This window comes from Somniosus microcephalus, chromosome 14 (genome assembly GCF_052327205.1).
Source record: "Somniosus microcephalus isolate GS21.2 chromosome 14, FLI_Smic_1.0, whole genome shotgun sequence".
NCBI lineage: Eukaryota > Metazoa > Chordata > Chondrichthyes > Squaliformes > Somniosidae > Somniosus > Somniosus microcephalus.
In genome coordinates, this window is record NC_141000.1 from 5476147 (window position 1) to 5497722 (window position 21576).

At 44.7% G+C, this 21576-nt stretch overlaps 1 protein-coding gene across 2 annotated transcripts in view; it reads right to left on the minus strand.

Annotated features, from left to right (window-relative positions):
• The window catches only part of LOC147107294 (phosphorylase b kinase regulatory subunit alpha, liver isoform-like), a 157293-nt gene that overhangs the window by 121527 nt on the left and 14190 nt on the right, over window positions 1-21576 (minus strand). For both annotated transcript variants that reach the window (XM_086006176.1, XM_086006175.1), the window contains exons 3-5: window positions 18354-18401; window positions 16818-16986; window positions 2095-2177 (exon numbers count right to left, since the gene is read on the minus strand). In XM_086006176.1, coding sequence (XP_085862302.1) covers window positions 2095-2177; window positions 16818-16986; window positions 18354-18401 — 300 coding nt within the window. The remainder of the gene's footprint in view (window positions 1-2094; window positions 2178-16817; window positions 16987-18353; window positions 18402-21576) is intronic.

Consider the following 21576-nt stretch of genomic DNA (forward strand, 5'->3'; position numbering starts at 1 on the left):
TCGGGATGGGAATAGGGCCACTAAAGGATGGACCGGATAATACCACAGGTAACGATAGAGAGATGGCAAAAATATTAAATAATTACTTTGCTTCAGTATTTACCAGGGAGATGGAACAGGTGGACATGACATTGGATCATGAGATTAGTAATGAAATAACTGCATTCAAAATAAAAAGAGGAGATATTGTTAAATAAATTAATCAAACTCAAAGAGGATAAAACCCCTGGTCCAGATGGGTTACATCCACGCATTTAAAAATAATCTAGGGAAGAGATAGCAGAGGCATTACTACACATATTTAATAATTCATTAGAAAAAGGTTTCATGCCAGAGGACTGGCAGATAGCTAACATAATATCTATATTTAAGACGGGAGATAGAACATGTCCAGGGAACTATAGACCAGTCAGCTTAACATGGGTGGTAGGAAAAATAATGGAATCCCTAATAAAGGAGAGAATAGAAAAACATCTAGAAACCAAAAGTATAATAATGAATAGTCAGCATGGATTTCAAAAGAGAAAATCTTGCTTGACCAACCTCATTGAATTTTTTGAAGAGGTAACAGAGAGTGTAGACAAGGATAATGCAGTAGATGTAATTTTCAAAAGCCCTTTGATAAGGTACCCCATAATACAATGATGAACAAGGTCAGAGAAAGCGGAGTCAGGGGACAAGTAGCAGAACGGATAACGAGCTGGCTTCAAGACAGAAAGCAGGGAGTGGGAGTAAAGGGTGGCTATTCCCAGTGGCAGAAGGTGGACAGTGGTGTTCCACAAGGATCAGTGCTGAGACCACAGTTGTTCACAATTTACATTAACCATTTAGACTTTGGAATCAAAAACACAATTTCTAAATTTGCGGCTGACACCAAATTGGGGGGATAGTCAACACTGAGGAGGACTGCAACAAATTACAGGAGGACATTAATAAACTTGCAGAATGGGCAAATGAAGTTCAACACAGATAAATGTGAGGTATTACATTTTAGTAAGAAGAATAGGGAGGTCACTTATTACTTGGAGGGTGCGAGTCTAACTGGGGTAGAGGAGCAAAGAGATCTCGGAGTACAAATACGCAAATCACTAAAAGTTGCGACACAGGTTGGAGCAAGGCCATAAAAAAGGCAAACCAAGCACTAGGGTTTATTTCTCGAGGGATAGAATTGAAAAGTAGGGAACTTATGCTAAACCTGTATCGAACCTTGGTTAGACCACGCTTGGAGCACTGCGTACAGTTCTGGTCGCCATATTATAAAAAGGATATAGAGGCACTGGAGAGGGTGCAGAGAAGATTTACAAGGATGATACCAGAAATGCGAGGGTATACATATCAGGAAAGGATGAACAGGCTGGGTCTCTTTTTGCTTGAAAAAAGGCCGAGGGGTGACCTAATAGAGGTCTTTAAAATTATGAAAGGTTTTGATAGAGTGGATACAGAGAGAGTGTTTCCACTTGTGGGGAAGAGAATAACTAGAGGCCATCAATATAAGATAGTCACCAAGAAATCCAATAGGGAATTCAGAAGAAACTTCTTTACCCAAAGAGTGGTGAGAATGTGGAACTCGCTACCACAGGGAGTGGTTGAAGCGAATAGTATCGATACATTTAAGGGGAGGGTAGACAAGCACATGAGGGAGAAGGGAATAGAGGGTTACGCTGATAGAGTTAGATGAGGAAAGACGGGAGGAGGCTCGAGTGGAGCATAAACACTGGCATGGACTGGTTGGGCCGAATGGACTGTTTCTGTGCTGTATATCCGATGTAATCCTGTGTAATAGTATTCTCACAAGCCTACACGTTCCAGCAGAACTCACTGGATAGCAATCAACAGCAGCAACCATTGTTGAGTTTTCTCTTCCCCGGGCCCAGTGGTGTTTTGGTGAATTCTCCGACCTGTCTCGCCGTCCCTTCATGCACCAGCGGTTCGCTCAGCACGAATCTAGTCTGTATGATTCAGGTCCACACAGTGCAATTTAACAATTGACCCACCTGTCAAACTCTTGTTTTCGAATAGCAGCCAAAGTAAGGCAGATAGCTGGAATTCTCTTGGCTACTTTTGTTTCTTATCTTACTATCTGCAAATACTCACAGCAACTTTATAGGCAGCCTCAATGTAAAATACAAGGTTCTGTATAAACGATACTTCATCAAGGGTGAAAATGATGCGTAATCCTGTGGAGAGTAAAATACCGAATTAATGCAGATTCACAGCACTTGTTTCTCTTTTTCACAGAGGGTTACTTTGTCGTCTATCCTACAGAGCTGATTGTCACAGTCAGCCATCCTGAGGAAGGAGCAAACATTGCCAATTCTAACCCGCTCAGACACATCTTCTGGCACCTTACATCGACAGAGGCCATTACATTCCTTTAGCCAAGAAAGATAACTTGCTCATGACTCCTGCCCAAAGGCTGCGGTTTTGATTTTCAGGAACTAATTCTCTTTTGATGAAGTCACCCAACTATTTGATAGAGGTGTTTAAAATCATGAAGGGTTGAGATAGAGGAAATAAGGAGCAACTGTTTCCAATGGCTGAAGGGTCGATAACCAGAGGGCACAGGTTTAAGGTGATTGGCAAAAGAACCAGAGGCGACATGAGGGAAAACTTCTTTACACAACAAGTGGTTCGGATTTGAAATGCGCTGCCTGATAGGGCGGTGGAAACAGATTCAATAGTAGCCTTCAAAAAGGAATTGGATAAATACTTGAAGGAGAAAGAATTGCAGGGATATGGGGAAAGAGCGGGGGAGTGGGACTGACTGGATTGCTCTTCGAAAGAGCCGGCGCTGATTCGATGGGCCGAATGGCCTCCTTCTATGCTGTGCTATTCTATGAACTATTACGGCGTGCCGAAATGAAACGGGGTAATTTTCAACTTTGCCACTTGGGTCGTAACCTGGCAGAGCAGACTGCCCGCTGCAGGAGCCGCCCGATAACCTTTTTAAAATAGTGGTTATTACTGCACTTGACAGAAATCAGAGCTCTGTATCACCTCCTGCAGCATGGGGTAGAACCAACAAGCTGAAGTGACAGAGGACAAGTTGAGCACTTTGCAGTATATTCAGTCTCTTTAGAGGCAGATTGTAGGCTAATTGTAGGTTATTTTCGCAGGGTCTGTTTAGCACACATTGGCCCAGAAATTCGGGTCCCAATGGGTGAGTACGCACGGGGTACTCACCCGTAGGCCCAATGGAAGTGCCGGTTTCCTGCATGCACTGCGCATGCGCGGGAAACCGGCACTTCCGTTCCCCTGAAAGCAGGGGTTCAGAGGTGGAACGCGAGTGCAGGAGAGGCAGCGTGTGCGCATCGAACTTACGTTTTTTTTTATAGGTTTTCCCGGGCAAGGCATGCTTTTTACAAGGTAAGTGGTGAATTAATTAAAATTAAAACATTTTTTCCACAGGTTTATTATTTTTAAATACTTTAAAGAATGGTAAGTTTATTTTTAACCCTGTTAGAAAATTAAAAAAAAAAATTTTTTTAATTTAAATTATTGTTTAAAAGTTATTTAATGTAATTTATAGTTTATTTTAAAAATGTGATTTAAAAAAAAATTTATTTGAAGATTTAGTGATGTTTTGGGGCCCGTAGTATTTCTAAGTTTGACAGCTCTTCCCGTCAAACTTATGAATGGAGCATTCCCTGCTACCATTGGCTTGGTTCTGAGCAGGAGTGCAGCTAGGGAATTCCCTGCCATTACATCACGCCAGTATATCTGCTCCAGTCCATGCTGCATGAAATGGAGGAGGCACCACAACACCTCGACAGGGCCTCTGGAATCACAAATACTCCAAACACTAAATTCCTTTTGTTCAATATATAAACCTTTACAGATTAGAAATTTTCAAACACTGACAAGCCCTAACAAACTCCTGAACAATACAGACAGATTATGCTACAATGTACACGGTTACATCAAATTAAAGTTCACGACAAGTGTTATAGAATCAGATCACATACAGAACCCAATGCCTGTTGAGAGAGCTCTGTTTCATTAGTTTAAAATGTAAACATTATCGGGGGTAAAGGGAAGCAGAACGAAAGGAGACAGGGAACTGGAGTCTGTTTACAGCAAAAAAGCTTTAGTAGAACAATCTTTTTGTGCACAGCCATTATCATTTATTCTAAGAAGTTAAAAATCTTAAAATAACTTTGTTACCATCTTATTTTTAGACATCAAAATTCAGACAAAATGGAATGGTGGGACAATCAATAAAAAGAATAAACTTGCATTTATTCTTTTACAAACTCAGGGGGGTCGATTTTCCTGGAGCTGTCAGGCGGGGTTTCAGGCATGTGGGGGGGGGGGAAATCCCGAATTTGGGGGTCCTGACACCATCCCGCCCAAAACCCCGCCCCACGCAAGTTTCAGGGGCGGCGGGTACCCGCCCCGCACTGGGACCCGCCGAAACCAGGCGGGAAGGGATTAGTACCAATTAACTGTTTGCTAACAGGTAGTTAACAGGCAGTTTTTAGCCTAATCCCTATTTTGAGGGGTTTCGTGTGGGATTCCCGACGGCTCCAAACTACGGCAGGTTAGAGCAGGCGGGCCGTCGGGTTGAAGGAGTTGGAGGGGTCGCGATGTTGGTGCTCAGGTGAGTGATGGGTGCATGAGTGCAAAGGTAAGTGTGTTTGGTGTGTTTAAAGTGTATAAAGAACTTTTACTTACCTGTACTTACCTTAACAGCCTTTCTTCCTGTAGCCGTCGGGAGCCCATCACTCAGCCGGCACTTAAAGCTGAACGGCTGCAATCTGTGAAAAGTGACAGCCTTCAGCTTTGAGTGCTGCTGAGATTTCTAACTGAGTCTGTGCAGAAGGACTCATGTTAGAACTCAGACTGTCAGTGTTTGACAGCTTCAAACAGCTGTGAAACACTGATATTTCATCATTGCAGTCTGTGACGTCACCTGTTGCCGGGTGGCCCTTAATTGGCCTGCTGAGCCCGCTGGGCGAGCTCAACAAGGTCAATCAAGGGAAAATCGCGCGGATTGGCCGGACGTCGAAGTAGGCGGGTCTAAAACCCGAAAGTTGTAGTCCCGCCTTCTTCCCGACAGCTTCAGGAAAATCGACCCCAGGTTGTCCCAAAGCTCTTCACAGCCAATGAAATACTATTGAAGTGTCGTCACTGTCGTAATGTAGGGGATGTAGGTGGCACGGATTCATTACAGTCTAGGAACATAGGAGCAGGAGTAGACCATTCAGCCCCTCGAGCCTGCTCCACCATTCAATGAGATCATAGCTGGTCTGTATCTTAACTCCATTTACCCGCCTTTGCTCCCTATCCCTTGATACCCTTACCTATAAAAGTCTCTCGATCTTAGTTTTGAAATGTTCAATTGACCCCCAGTATCCACAGCTTTTTGGGGGAGAGAGTTCCAGATTTCCACCACCCTTTGTGTGAAGAAGTGCTTCCTGACATCACCCCTGAACGGCCTGGCTCTAATTTTAAGGTAATGCCCCCTTCTTCTGGACTCCCCCCACCAGAGGAAATAGTTTCTACTCAATCAAATACTTTTATCATTTTAAACAACCCAATTAGATCACCCCTTCAACCTTCTCAACTCAAGGGCATACAACCCATGTTTATGCAACCTGCCCTCAAAGTTTAACCCTTTCATCATTCTGGTGAATCTGCGCTGCTTCCCCTCCAAGGCCAATATATCCTTCCTGAGGGGCGGGGCCCGGAACTGAATGCAGTCTCCAGATGGGGTCTGACCAGAGCTCTGTACAACTGAAGCATCATTTCCTCCCCTTTGTAATCAAGCCCCCCTTGAGGTAAAGGCCAACGTTCCATTAGCCTTTTGGATAACTTTTTGTACCTCTCCACTAGCTTGTAGTGATTTGTGTACCTGGAACACCAAATCCCTCTGCTCTTCCACAGTTTCTAGTCTCTCACCATCAATAAAATATTCTGATCTATCTTTCTTAGGTCCAAAGTGGATGACCTCATTGAACTGCATCTGCCACAGTTTTGCCCACTCACTTAACCTGTCAATGTCCCTCTGTAACTTCCTGCTCCCATCTGCACTACTCACTGCCTCCTGTCTTGCCCTTCCTTGTGCTGCCAGGCCCGGTGGTTACAGCGGGTGTGCAAAGAGCAGGGAAAATGTCACCAGCCATGTTGCCACAGTAACACTTGTAAGAAAGGATTAATCTGCTTGAAAGCTTGGTGCATTTATACTGAGCTAACTAACATAGTCAGCAGCTACTGTGTAGAGAAGAGTAGAGTCAGCAAACTGTATCCTGATATTGAAGCCGGAACGCTCAGGCTGTTTAGCGTAGAAGAATTTCGAGGCGAAAGATCCAGGAGGAAGGGAACAGACCTATCGCGTAACATCAAGAGGCAGACTTCTATCCAGGACAGAGCGGTGATATACTTTCTGCTTAGTTCTGTAAACTACCGCTCATGTACTGTAATGTGTTAAGATCTGCAAGTCTTAAATAAAAGTATCATTGTATCCAATTGGACTGGAGTTGAATTCCCTACACACGGCAGCCTGAAACTGTGGCCAGTTTGGAGTCTGACCCCAGCAATGATGTAATATTATTTAACTACAGTTTTATAGCGCTCACCTGCCACGTATTCTGTGGCCACTCCCAAATTACTGCAGACTGAGGTCTGTCTGCACATTATGGGAATTGCTTCATTAGCACTGGACTTGTGTCAGCTGTAGCTCAGTGGGCAGCACCCTCGCCTCTGAGTCAGAAGGTTGTGGGTTCAAGTCCCACTCCAGAGACTTGAGCACAAAAATCTAGGCTGACACTCCAGTGCAGTACTGAGAGAGTGCTGCACTGTCAGAGGTGCCATCTTTCAGATGAGACGTTAAACCGAGGCCCCGTCTGCTCTCTCAGATGAATGTGAAAGATCCCATGGCACTAATTTGAAGAAGAGCAGGGGAGTTATCCCTGGTGTCCTGGACAATATTTATCCCTCAATCAACATCACTAAAACAGATTATCTGGTCACTATCACGTTGCTGTTTGTGGGAGCTTGCTGTGCGCAAATTGGCTGCCGTGTTTCCTGTATTACAACAGTGACTACACTTCAAAAAGTACTTCATTGGCTGTAAAGTGCTTTTGGACGTCCGGTGGTCGTGAAAGGCGCTATATAAATGCAAGTCTTTCTAGACTTGCCAGAGGAGGGCGAGCAAGAGCAAGAAAGGGCTGGCCATGATATCGGGTGGTATGCAGGGCGAATGGTCAGGTCCCCCCACTATGCAACACTGTGACTATTGCGACAGGCATAGCTAGCCAGGAATTACAGAAAAGATGCACTTAAATAGAGTGAGGTTTAGGCTATGACCCCTCTAACACTCCTTCAGGGAGACCTAAAAATTACATCTTACATCCATGCGGGATTATCGCTAGCCAAACTCAACTTGGGATTTAATTTTAATGCACTGGAATCCTCTGAGGCAAGCACTGTGAGCATCTGCACTATCAGCCAGTTAGCTGCCCACGTTCTTTTTTATTCGTTCCTGGGGTGTGGGCGTCGCTGGCAAGGCCAGCATTTATTGCCCATCCCTAGTTGCCCTTGAGGAGGTGGTGGTGAGCCGCCTTCTTGAACCGCTGCAGTCCGTGTGGTGAAGGTACTCCCACAGTGCTGTTAGGGAGGGAGTTCCAGGATTTTGACCCAGCGACGATAATGATGAAATGGGAATGTATTTCCAAGTCAGGATGGTGTGCGACTTGGAGGGGAACTTGGAGGTGGTGGTGTTCCCATGCGCCTGCTGCCCTTGTCCTTCTAGGTGGAAGAGGTCGCGGGTTTGGGAGGTGCTGTCTAAGAAGCCTTGGCAAGTTGCTGCAGTGCATCTTGTAGATGGTACACACTGCAGCCACGGTACGCCGGTGGTGGAGGGAGTGAATGTTTAAGGTGGTGGATGGGGTGCCAATCAAGCGGACTGCTTTGTCCTGGATGGTGTCGAGCTTCTTGAGTGTTGTTGGAGCTGCACTCATCCAGGCAAGTGGAGAGTATTTCATCACAGTCCTTACTTGTGTGTATCAAGGAAGTCACAGATACATTATTCAACATTGTTAAGCTTGTTAAGAAGATGGAAGCCCAGGGAATTAAGGGGAAAGTGAGTATGGCTATGTAATTGGCTCAGTGACAGGAAGCAGAGGGTGGTGGTAATGGATAGAGGTTTTTCAGACTGGGAGGTGACTTGCAGTAGTGTTCCCTAAGGGTCAGTTTTGGGTCTATCACTCTTTTTTTCCCCAAACATGGCCAATGACTTCATTACTTTCACTGCTAACAAAAGGTAGCAATACAAGAGGCAGTACAGACCTGCTATCCTTCCTAGAGACCGTGGGATCATCAACTGCACCCACACTGAGAGGTCAGGCCCTATACACAATGCTGTACCCTATTACTCTCCGAATGCCCCACCACTAAATAACCACCTGCACAGAATCTAGCATTTAACTACAGTGAGATAGCAAAATACTGCAGATGCTGGAAATCCGAAATAACAACAGAAAATGCTGGAAAAACTCGGCAGGCCAGGCAACATCCGTGGAGAGAAATTAGAGTCAACGTTTCAGGTCAAAACCCTAAAGCTTGATGCCCAAGATGGCAAAAATCACGTGTGAGTGAAAATGAATTGGCTGCAGGGAAGCCTGGTGTGCTTGGCTTTAATTCAAGATACCTTCCAACGAGAAGCACAGTACAGCAGCACTTAAAGCTGCATCGTAAAGTGACCAAACCATCCGCCCCTACAGGTTTATGCCTAGTTCCTTCAAGCTGGGTCCCTGCTTCAGCCTCAGCAGTAACACAGAACTGCACATGTACAAACACAGTGCAGTCTATTACTTGCATCCACTGTGTGCTGTGTGAATGTTGACAGCTTGACGTGTCAGGGTTCTGCCCCTTTGTGCCTGTGCCCCATTTCAGATATGCAGGTGCTTCGGAGAACGCAGCCATCAATCCGTCCTCCCCGTAACTTCCTGCAATAGTTTCAAGTGCTCCGACCGTCAACCTGCCTTCCCCACTCTAATGTCCTTTTCTTCAGCAATTCTCCTCAGTTAACAGCGGTCCAGCCCCCGCCCTTGCTGCTTCAGCTCATTAACTGTGTCCTCGTTGTAGTTCGAAGCTGATTCTGAGGATTATTGCTGTAGTTTGAAGCTGGTTCTGAGGATTATTGCTGCTTCCATTTCATTGCCTGCTGGTCTTGTTGTGACTTATGTTTTAGTTCTCCTACTGAGCACAACAAATGTGTTGAGCAGCTTTTTTAAAAACAAATTAGGACCCTCAAAACCCAACTGTGTCATGCCCAGCAATGCCTCTCTCCCGGATGAGCTTAACACTTTACGCCCAGTTTGAGGCCAACAACAACTGGCCTGTTACAAGGGCACCCACGGCTCAGGACGACCGGGTCTTCTCAATCTCCGTGGCTGACGTGAGCAAGACCTTTAAGAGAGTGAACACCCACAAAGCACCCGGTCCAGCTGGAATCCCTGGGCGTGTCCTTAGAGCATGCGCTGACCAGCTGGCAGCCGTGTTTACGGATATATTCAACTGTTCACTGTACCAGTCTGTAGTCCCCACCCGCTTCAAGATGACATCGGTTATTCCAGTCCCCAAAAAAACAAAAGTAACCTGTTTAAATGACTACCGCCCCATAGCACTCATTTCTGTCATCATGAAGTGCTTTGAGAGGCTGGTCAAAACCCACATCAACTCGTTACTACCTGACACACTGGACCCACTCCAATTTGCCTACTGCCCGAGCAGATCTAGGGATGATGCCATCACCATTGTACTGCACACTGCCTTATCACACCTGGATAAGAGGAACACCTATGTGAGAATGTTGTTCATTGATTATAGTTCAGCATTCAATACCATTATCCCCTCCAAGCTTGTCAACAAGCTCAGTGAGCTAGGACTTAACACCTCCCTATGCAACTGGATCCTGGACTTCCTGACGGGAAGACCCCAGGTGGTGAAAATAGGCAGTACAATACAATACAATACAAATCGCTTTATTGGCATGATAAGGTACATCTTATGTTGCCAAAGCATCAAAATACATTTATGGTTGAACACATAAACGCGGTTCCATTCATACAGTGTATAAACAGGTATATCCCTGAGTTTATAAATATATTTTCGCCTTGTTTATATATACTCTTGTCTTAGTTTACTGGTTGTCCCTCTGTTCATGGCAAGCTGTAACATAGTGTGCCGCCAGTGTTACACAGCTTCTCTCCTCCCCCAGTAGGAATGGGAGTTTTTGGTTGTCAGTCAGATTTCTGAATTCAGGGCATATTTGTGAGAATTTTTGATAGAAATTCTCTCTGATGCCCTGATATTTTCCACAGGCTGTGAGGAAGTGCATCTCTGTCTCAACTACTCCCTGACTGCAGTGAGAGCATATCCTGTCTTCTCTTGGCAGCCTGGTCTGCCTGTGTCTGCCTTTTTCGATCGCTAGGCTATGTTCGCTAAGTCTGTACCTTGTCAAGGTTCTTCTCAGTTTGTTATCCTTTACCATGGTCAGGTAATCAGCTATGTTGTATTGTCTGTTTAGGGCCAAGTAGCAATTGAGTTTGCTTTGGGTTTTTGTTGTTTCTGCCCAATATGACAGATATTTTTCCTTTTGCTTAGCGACGATTGTGTTGGGTCGAATTCTTTGTGTTACCCTGTCACTGTCCTGGGGCTGGTTATTGTTAGTATTGTTATTAGTTACTTTATTGAGTCCCAGGACTAGTTGACTGAGGGTATTCTTCTTTATGGTCAGCTCTTGGCATTTCAGGGCGTCGTAGTGATAGCATTGGGGGTTGCTCATTTGTAGGTGATTCCAAAATTTGGTGGCTCTTTTTTGGATAGTGATTATTAATGGGTATTGGCCTAGTTCCGCCCTGCATGCGTTGTTTACTGTTTTCCTTTGAGTCCGGAGGATACTTTTACAGAATTCCGCATGTAGGATCTCAATTGGGTGTTTGTCCCATTTTGCAAAATCTTGTTGTGTTAGTGGTCCCCAGACCTCACTGCCATAGAGTGCAATTGGTTCAATTACTGATTTGAAAATTTTGAGCCAAATGCTAATTGGGATTTCTATTTGGATTGATTTTTTGATGGCATAGAAAGCCCTTCTTGCTTTCTCTTTCAGTTCATTCACAGCCAGTTTGAAGTTTCCCGTAGAACTGATTTTTAAGCCCAAGTATGTGTAGTGAGTGGTTTGTTCAATTTTGGTTGTTCCTACTGTGAAATTTATTGTGGGTCCATGTTGTTTGGATCTTTGCTGGAACACAAGGACTTTGGTTTTTTGGGGATTTATTGTCAGGGCCCAAGTCTGGCAGTACGACTCCAGCAGGTCCAGGTTCTGCTGTAGACCCTCCTTAGTTGGTGACAGCAGAACCAGGTCGTCGGCATAGAGGAGGAATTTAACCTTGGATTCATATAGGGTGAGGCCGGGTGCTGTAGATTGTTCAAGTAGTTTTGCCAATCCATTAATGTAAATATTAAAGAGTGTCGGTGAGATTGGCGAGCCCTGCGTCACCCCCCGCCCCTGTGGGAAGTATTTTGTTTGTTTGTCTCCAATTTTAACTGCACATTTATTGTTTGTATACATTGATTTAATTACATCATATGTTTTCCCTCCTACCCCGCTTTCGATAAGTTTCAAGAATAAACCGTCATGCCAGATGGAGTCGAAAGCCTTCTGGAAATCTACAAAGCATGCGTAGATTTTGCTTTTGTTATGGTGAACGTGTTTGTCAATTAGGGTCTGTAGGGTGAAGATATGATCGGATGTTCTATAGTTTGGCAGGAATCCAATTTGGCTTTTACTCAAGACATTGTGCTCTTCAAGGAAGTTTATAAGTCTTTTGTTTATGATGCTACAGAATACCTTCCCCAGGTTACTGTTTACACAGATGCCTCGATAGTTGTTTGGGTCGATTTTGTCCCCACTTTTGTATATGGGTGTTATGAGTCCTTTGTTCCAGATGTCAGGGAAATAACCGACACTCAGAACCAAGTTGAAGAGTTTTAGGATAGCCAGTTTCAGTTTGTCGTCTGCGTGTTTAATCATCTCGTTTAGTATGCCGTCTGTCCCGCAAGCTTTTCCTGGTCGCAGGTCCTTGAGTTTTTCAAGAAGTTCTTTTTCTGTTATTATGGCGTCTAGCGGGTTTTGGTTATCTTTTATGGCCATTTCAAGCTTTTCAAGTTTTTTGCGTATTTGGTGTTGCTCTGGTCCTAGTGTGTTTTTCTGGTATAATTTTTCAAAGTGGTTTACCCATGTGTCCCCATTTTGAATGGACAAATCGTCGTGTTGTTTTTTGTGTAGTGTTTTCAAGTTGTCCCAGAAACAATTCGACTCAATGGATTCCTCCATGGAGCTGAGTGTATTCTTAATAAATTGCTCTTTTTTGGTCCTGAGTGTGTTTCTGTATTGTGTTAGCGTCTGACAATAAGTAAGGCGTAATTCCTCGTTTTCTGGATGTCTGTGTTTTTGGTTTGATAGTTTTCTAAGTTTTTTCCTCATGTTATGGCAATCATGGTCAAACCATTTTTCATAGTTTTTTGTTTTGGGTTTGTTCTTGCGAGCTTTCAAGTTTGCATTTGTTGCCAAATTATCAAAAATATTGTTTAGTTTACTAACTGCCCGGTTTACGCCTTCTTTATTGTGAGTGTATATGTTATCCAGAAAGGTGTCTAAGAGAGCTTGAGTTGATGCATTGCTAATTGTTTTCTGGTATTTTTCCGTGTCGTTTTTGGCCCATCTGTACGATTTTTTGGTGTTGTACAGTTTACTGGGTTGTGTTTCTATGTTGTTTGTTTCTGTCTTTTTGAGAAACATAGTAATTTGACTGTGATCTGACAGTGTTGTTTGTGGTTTGACTGTGAATGCTCTGAAAGAGGATGGGTCCAAGTCTGTAATCATATAGTCTACTGTGCTGCAGCCAAGAGGTGAGCAGTAGGTCGATCTTCCTAGGAGGTCTCCTATGAACCTACCATTGACAATGTACAGACCCAGGTTTCGACAGAGCTGTAGTAGCTGTTTACCGTTGGTATTTGACTGCTTGTCGCAGTTATGCCTGTATGGAAGGGAAGGGATGTCAAAGTGGTTATTCCCGAATACGTAATTGTTTCCCTGATTATTGGTGAAGTCTGGTTCTTCGCCCGTTCTTGAATTGAGGTCCCCACAGATCAACACGTTCCCCTGGGCCTGGTATTGGATAATTTCCCCCTCCATGTTGGAGAAGGTGTCCTCTTTGTAATACGGGGAATCGATTGGAGGGATATAAAGTGCGCAAATGTAAACATCTTGGGTGTTTGAGATAATCTCCCTCTCAAGTTTGAGCCACATATGGTTTTCGCCCTTTTTTATAAATTTGATGTAATTCTTAAGTTCTGTTTTAAACCAGATCAGTATGCCTCCGGAGTCTCTGCCTTGGGTTACACTTGGTAATTTATTGGAGGGGACCACTAGCTCAGTGTACCCTTGGGGACAGCCGGTGTGTCCTTTTCCTTTATACCAAGTTTCCTGTAAAATGATAATATCTAGATCTTTAGTTTCCTCTATGAACTCTGGGGTCCTACTCTTCACTTCTCGCAGTGAAGAGCGTAGACCTTGGATATTCCAGGTCGAAATATATAAGGATTTCATGTTAAGTTTTATCTTTTTCTATGATAGGTTAAAGAGTGGTACGTGTTTGTCGTGTCTAAGTGTGGGGAAAAAAAAGATCACCCCAGTTGTCTACAAAAGTTAATACAATTTGGTTACAGTTCTTTCTATTAATTAGTCCTTGATCCATAAGGCGGAAGTAGATGCTGCTGCACATCTGCTTATTGTCTCTTAATGGATTGTTTCTGTCTGAGGTATTGCGTACGTCCTGTGCATCTCTCCCTCTGTCTGGCTGGTAGCGGTCCTATTCCCCTGTGGGACAGGAGTGGTGCAGGTCTGATAATGTTGTTTTGCATGGGGATCCTCTCCGGTCTCGGTTGGTGTGGTGGTGGTCTTTGTAGTGTTCCTGATATGTACCCCGCTGATCTCTGGTGGTCGGGGGGGGGTCCTCTTGGAGTCTGGGTATGGACCCGGTTAAAAGCGACGTCCTTCAGGGCTTTAGCAAAGATCGATATTTTTTGCCTTTGGATGTGGACGTGGTCGTAAAGACATTCTTCATCGAGGGTGGGGTGTTGGGCCAGGTGTACGTTGTGGTTTGATTCGCATTCTGTTGCTATGCTGGCATTTATCTCATGAATTGTGTTGTTGTTGAAGTCTGTTCTCGGCAATATTGTGGAAACAGTGATTCTAGTGTTTGGAAATGTACTGCTTGCCTTCCTAATCATTGCTCTGAGCGATGTTGCTACCTCTTTCTGTTTGGCCTTTAGGTCATTTGTGCCCGTGTGTATTATTATGTGTTGGGGGGAGCCTAATCTGGCTTTGGTCAGCCATCCCATGGCTCTGTCTGTTGTTGGGCACCTCCTCAACACTGATCCTGAACACGGGAGCTCCCCAGGGTTGTGTGCTCAGCCCCCTTCTGTACTCCCTGTTTACTCACGACTGCGTGGCCACGCACAACTTCAACTCCATCATCAAGTTTGCTGATGACACTACCGTTGTAGGCCTGATCACAGATGGCGACAAGACAGGCTACAGGGAGGAGGTAAGAGCCCTAGGAGAATGGTGCAAGTACAGCAACCTCTCCCTCAACATCAGCAAAACAAAGGAGATGATCATGGACTACAGGAAGCGGCAGGGGGAGGGACACACCCCAATCTACATCGAAGGGGCTGAGGTGGAGAGGATCAGCAGCTTCAAATTCCTGGGTGTATTCATTACGGAGGACTTAACGTGGTCACATCACATCGACGTCATAACCAAGAAGGCATGCCAACGCCTGTTCTTCCTCAGGAGACTGAAGAAATTTGGAATGGCCCCCCAGATTCTCACCAACTTCTACCGGTGCACCATCGAGAGTATCCTGTCCGGCTGCATCACTACCTGGTATGGCAACTGCACCGCCACAGACCGCAAGGCTCTACAGATGGTGGTGAAAGCTGCACAACACACTATAGGAATTAAGCTACCTGCTGTCCAGGATATCTACCCCGAGAGGTGCCGGGGGAAGGCCCTGAGAATCATTAAAGACGCGAGCCACCCCAGCCACAACCTCTTCGCCCTGCTCCCGTCCGGTAAGAGATACCGAAGCATACGGTCTCGTACCAACAGGTTTCGAAACAGCTTCTACCCCCAGGCCATAAGACTCATGAACGATTAATTTATTATTATTTATTACTGTTGTTTTATTTATTATTACTGTCTTTCTATTAGTATTTCTATTAGTATTTTTATCATGATGCCATATTTATTCCAATGTTGGGAGGGCTCGTAAAAATCAACATTTCATTGTGCAGTACACACGTCTGCTGCATATATGACAAATAAAAATTGAATTGAATAATGAATCCCTCAATAGAGTAACAGCAGCACTTTCCAGGTTTCTGTGACAATTGAAAGATGATTCCAGCTAGTTTTGAGACGTTAAACTGAGGCTCTCTCAGAGGTGGATGTAAAAGATCCCATGGCAATATTACGAAGAAGAGCGGGGCAGTTCTCCCCGGTGTCCTGGCCAATATTTATCCCTCAATCAACATCACTAAAACAACAGATTGGCCCAGAAATTCGGGTCGGGGGCTTCCCGCGGGTGCAAGCCCCCGACCTGCACGTACCTTGCGCGCCGGCCGTTGAGCTCTGGGCCCGCGTGGAATTCCGATCCTGGGCCTCCTCCAACTGCCGGCGCGCAGTGCTTGCGTATCCCAGGGGCGCAGTTAGTTCGATGCGTCCCCTGGGATCACGTGGGCCATGGAGAGCCAATGGTAGCAGGGAATGCTCCATTCATAAGTTTGACAGGAAGAGCTTTCAAACCTATAAATACTATAAGCCCCAAAACATCACTAAATCTTCAAATAATTTTTTTTTAAATCACATTTTTAAAATAAACTATAAATTACATGAAATAACTATTTTAAACAATAATTTAAATATTTGAAAAAAATAATTTTATTTTCTAATGGGGCTAAAAATAAACTTACCTTTCTTTAAAGTATTTAAAAATAATAAACCTGTGGAAAAAATGTTTTAATTTTAATTAATTCACCACTTACCTTGTAAAAAGCAGGCCTTGCGACTAGTTTTTACACGTCTAACTTCTGGAGACTTGCCTTCCCGGGAAAACCTGCAAAAAAAACGTAAGTTCGATGCGCACGCGCTGCCTCTCCCGCGCACGCGTTCCACCTCTGAACCCCTTCTTTCAGGGGAACGGAAGTGCCGGTTTCCCACGCATGTGCAGTGCATGCATGAAACCGGCACTTCCATTGGGCTTACGGGTGAGTACCCCGTTCGTACTCACCCGTGGAGGCCCGAATTTCTGGACCAATATCTGGTCATGATCACAGTGCTGTTTGAGAGTGTTGGCTGTCGCGTTTCCCACATTACAACAGTGACTACACTTCAAAAGTACTTCATTGGTTTTAAAGCAATTTGGGACGTCCTGAAAGTCGCTATATAAATGCAAGCTCTTTCATTCTATTGACTATGAATGGACCTCACCCTACTGATTGTACCATTGCATCAAAATGAACACTGTACGTATTTACTGTTAAAGAATATGTAACCAGGAAAATTTCTTGGCTATCCAGAGTGCACCTGAAGACAGATGGTTCCACAGAGAGGCTACACATTAACAAAAGATAGAGATTCAGTACAGCAAAAGGTTTCAGTAGCAGGGTACCAGAGCAATTGGTAAAATGAGTTTTAGACATTACAATACAAAAATTATCTTAAAATAAAAGAGAGTTTTTCTCACCCGAGGCGGTCATTTGTGCCAAAAACAACAGATAGAGGGAAGTAGCATCCACCTGAAGATGGCCCCATTCATCATCACCGACCACTGCACCACACGTGGCAGTGTTGTACTTGGCGTGGAGAGAGTCCTTCGTGCTCTGGGATCGTTTAAACTTTTCAACTTTTTCCACCTACATATAAATTAATTACAACGGTGATTGCCCTGGAGACACATTTACTGATGGATTCGGCATGCAATTTATCTCATGCAGAAATTGCAATCTTACATTACAAGCGATTTCAGTTCCTCCCTTTCATTACTAATGCTGGTGATACAACAACAACTTGCATTTATATAGCATCTTTAACACGATAAAACGTCCCAAGGCGCTTCACAGGAGCGTACTAATAACTGAAAAGGTTTCTCACATGTATCTTTATTTTATTTATACACCGTCTAGACACTCTACACTAACTTTTCTCCTATGGGATTGTGCTGTGCTTTACTGTCAAATGTACCAAAGTGTCTGTAGTGCAAGTAAAGAGTTTTGTCACATTTAAAACAGTTAAAATATTTACCGACAGGCTGAATAATTCAAGCAGGAAAGTTTGCAACTCCCGATAGTGTAGAGTTTTATTTGCTTCCCTCTCTATATCTCCCTGCGTCCCATCCCATCCTCCCACTGAGCAGGGACCTGATCCCAGGCTCCACCAACGTTGTTCTTGTGTTGGTGACTGGAGATATGAGCGGGTAGGTCAGGGCGCCTCCCTCGAGGAAGTACCAAGCACCTGCTTTCACCGAGTGCACAGTTGATATTAAGAATATGCTGCATTACTTTCTGAGATTTCACACTATCTCACTGCATTTACCATCATTCCATTGTGCTACTCCTTAATGGAAGCTTGTAGCTGTCGATACTTGTAACGTGTTTCATGACAAGCCAGGCTTCCTGCTGAATATCCCCCTCCCTCCCCATCAACACCAAGACAATCCACCCAGTCTCCTTCCAGAGTCCCAGTGATAAAAGGGTTGACGTAATAAAACTCACTACACACTTGGTTTGAGCATAGAGCAAGGCTTTAATCAACTTGTTTCAGAACATGGAGGTCTAGTTGTACTTCACTAGTTCCTTGTCTTACAAAATGTCCCTGGCAAGCTGGGCCCACGCCCGTGTATTTATACTCCTTGGACGGCGCCACCAGCTGGCCGTCCAGTGTTATTTTATGAGTAGTTTCTTGATGGTGATGAGATTTATAACAAGGGTGAAGTTCTCTTGGTTTGAATACCTTTAATGCATTTGAACGAGAACTATTTTCCAGGGTGTGTTTTGCGAGAGGTCATTAATAAATACAGTGATAGTAAAGTACGGGAGCAAACCAGGAACTCCGCAGCAATGTGAGTCAATAATAAATGTGTACATTACTCCTCACTAATTAAATCAAATGGCTTGTTTGACACAGTCTAAAATCAGCTAAACTTCTCGGGCAAGTTGATAATTATCACTACAATGTCTTTTTCTGAATTTCCAAAGTATATGAACTAACGACGATAACATACCTGCCTTAACATGCACTGCAGGAGGCCCCTCATCAACTTCACAACACTCTGTGGAAACAAAGAATCCGTTCAGAACTTCTCATACCTGGATCATATGGGATAAATGATCGTACTCCAACAAATAAATCAAGGAGAAATTATCTGGTGGCAGAAGTGATGGGGGGGGGGGGGCGCACAGTGCAGATTCACCCGAATGACACCAGGGCTTAAAGGGTTCAATTATGAGGGCATTCAGAGCAGGAGGGCACAAGCTTAAAATTAGAGCTGGGCCATTTAAGAGTGAAATCAGGATGCACTTTACACAGGGGTAGTAGAAATCTGGATCTCGCTCCCCCAATTATGGTGCCAAGGTGGGTGAATGGAATTGAGGTATCGATCAGCCATGATCAGAGGCACAGGCCTGAGGGGCTGAATGGCCTCCTCCTGTTCTTATCGTTACTGTCGTAACTTTTTGCTATCATTATCATTTGTTGCTATTATAATTACTGATAAGATATTGCATGCTAGTTACAATGGTAATTTATACATGAAGTCTGTTAAAAAAATTATATGTAAAGGCATCATGATTTTTCAATCTTCACAATAGTAACTTACTAGCTCAATAACATAAATATCCTAAACTTTAATACAGAGGCACGTTTCAGTTCTGTAAAACAGTTTATTGTTTCTTTACAACTCCTGCTCATGTCAGTGGATCCCCATTAATAATCCCAGCTTAGTACCACAATAATGATCTACAATGACTGCCTCTTGGCACAGGGCAGGAATCGCAGGGAAAAAATCCAAATATACAATATTCATTTCATTAACCATGTCCATTAATGCCAAGCCATTCTAGAAAAGGCACTTTTAGATTTATAAGATGGGACTTCTCAAATTGTAAAGCACTTTTAATTTATCTAAACACTCCTGTAATGCATTATTTAAGACTGTCTGATCTATTTTCCGTAACTCATTAAATGTACTGCTCGCTCCCCCAGTAACTCAGTGAGCTTATTCATGGAGTCGCTGAACCACACGATCCAGGAAGGTTCAGCTTCAATCCCAGGTCTGTACTGAGTTAGCAGATCTCACCTGGGGCAGTGGTAGTGATGTTACAACTGGTCCCAGTGACCCTAGGGTAGGGAGGGAGGAAATCGGCAAGGGTTCCAAATCCTGATCACTATCCAGTAACTCCTTTAGGAAAGGTGCATGTGCCAACTGCATCAGGATTGCTCTTAATCTGCTCTGCTACTGAATCGCTGAGCGGCAAGGCTGGCACATGAGTAACGGCTACTTAGACAAGAAATACCATGGAACCTCAGCCCCAGCAAGCACTGGCAGGCAATGTGTAGAGGGAAGACGAGAAAATGGGAATGAGAAAAACACATTTACTGGTGAGAGGCTTCCTGCATTATTACTTCTTCGAAATTTAACCTCGCAGCACTCTTTCTAATGAACTACACAAGATCTCTGACCTATTTCTTGGACGTGACACCTTATCCACATCCATGGCTCTCAGTTCTTACAGTGCCCACTTCTTTGTTCTATTTTTGGTGCGGACTCTGTTGGTACCACACAGAACATGGTTACTTTCTTCGGCAGTCTTCACATCTGTCTTATATGAATACTTTTGCAAGAATCTGTTTATATACTCTGCAATGTTTTAACTGTCTACTAATACATTGCATATCTTCCCCTTTAATGGTTCTGTTTGTCAATCTAACTCTTACCTCAAATATACCAAAAACAAGGAGGTGTTCCCTAGTGCCAACTGTGGCTCAGTGGGCAGCACCCCTGCCTCAGCATCAGAAGGTTGTGGGTTCAAGTTCCCACTCCAGAGACTTGAACATATAATCTAGGTTGACACTCCCTCACTACTGCCCTGGAGTGCCAGCCTAGATTTTGTGCTCAAATCGTTGGAGTGAGAATGAGCTCACAACCGTCTGACTCAGAGGTGAGAAGGCAACCAACCGACATACCGTGGCTGCAGTGTGTACCATCTACAAGATGCACTGCAGCAACTCACCAAGGCTTCTTCGACAGCACCTCCCAAACCCACGACCTCTTCCATCGAGAAGGACAAGGGCAGCGTGCGCATGGGAACACCATCATCTCCAAGTTCCCCTCCAAGTCCCTCCCTAACAGCACTGTGCGAGTACCTTCACCACACGGACTGCAGCGGTTCAAGAAGGTGGCTCACCACCACCTTCTCAAGGGCAATTAGGGATGGGCAATAAATGCTGGCCTTGCCCACATCACGACAATGAGTAAATAAAAATATCCCAAGCCAATTCTGCTTTACTCTATTTAAAACGTCATATAAAAAATATGTAAAGTATGTGATGCACTATCAATTGCTACAAAAGACTGGAGATTGAGAAAGTAATAAACAGGCTTTTATTACCAAAGAACAGAGCATGCCTCTTGTGGTTGCCTGGTATCCAAAAGGGCCGGAGGCTTCTGAGCAGCGACCTTTATACCCAGCCATGAGGGTGGAGCCAGGGGCGGAGTCAGCTGAGGCATGCACAGACAAGTACAACAATATGCAAGAGTGAACAACAGTACTAACAACAGTGGTGAACAACAATACTAACAACAGTGGTTTACCACATTCACCCCTTGTTTAGAATTGAGTCCGGCGGGGTGAAGTGCACTAAAAATTCGTGTACTGAAGTCTATCAGGAGGCCTTGTAAGCCGTCCTGAGCGTCGCAGCAGCGGCGGTGATGGTGCAGCATCCAACGTTGAACCCGGTGTCTCGTTCAGAGGAGGTGTAGCAGGTGGCGGACCCTGGGGCTGCTGCATGCCGTCTACAGGGGTCAGAGCATGGGTAATGGGAGGTAGCGATGGTGGTCTCTCAGAGGCACCCGAAGGTGCGAGGTCTCGTGCGGGGACTGTGTCCTGGGGGTAGGCAGGAGTAGCGGTGGGTGGCGAAGAGGGTGTTTCAGGAGCACCTGCAGGTGCGAGGTCTCGAATGGAGACTGTGTCCTCCCGCCCGTCCGGGTACACCACGTAAGCATACTGCGGGTTGGCGTGGAGGAGGCTCACCCTCTCGACCAGGGGGTCCGCCTTATGGGTCCTCACGTGCTTCCGCAGTAGGACGGGACCTGGAGAAGTCAGCCATGTTGGTAGCGAAATCCCCGACGTGGACTTCCTGGGGAAGGAGAACATTCTCTCGTGAGGAGTGGCATTGGTGGGTGTACAGAGCAGCGACCGAATGGAATGGAGCGCCGCAGGGAGGAC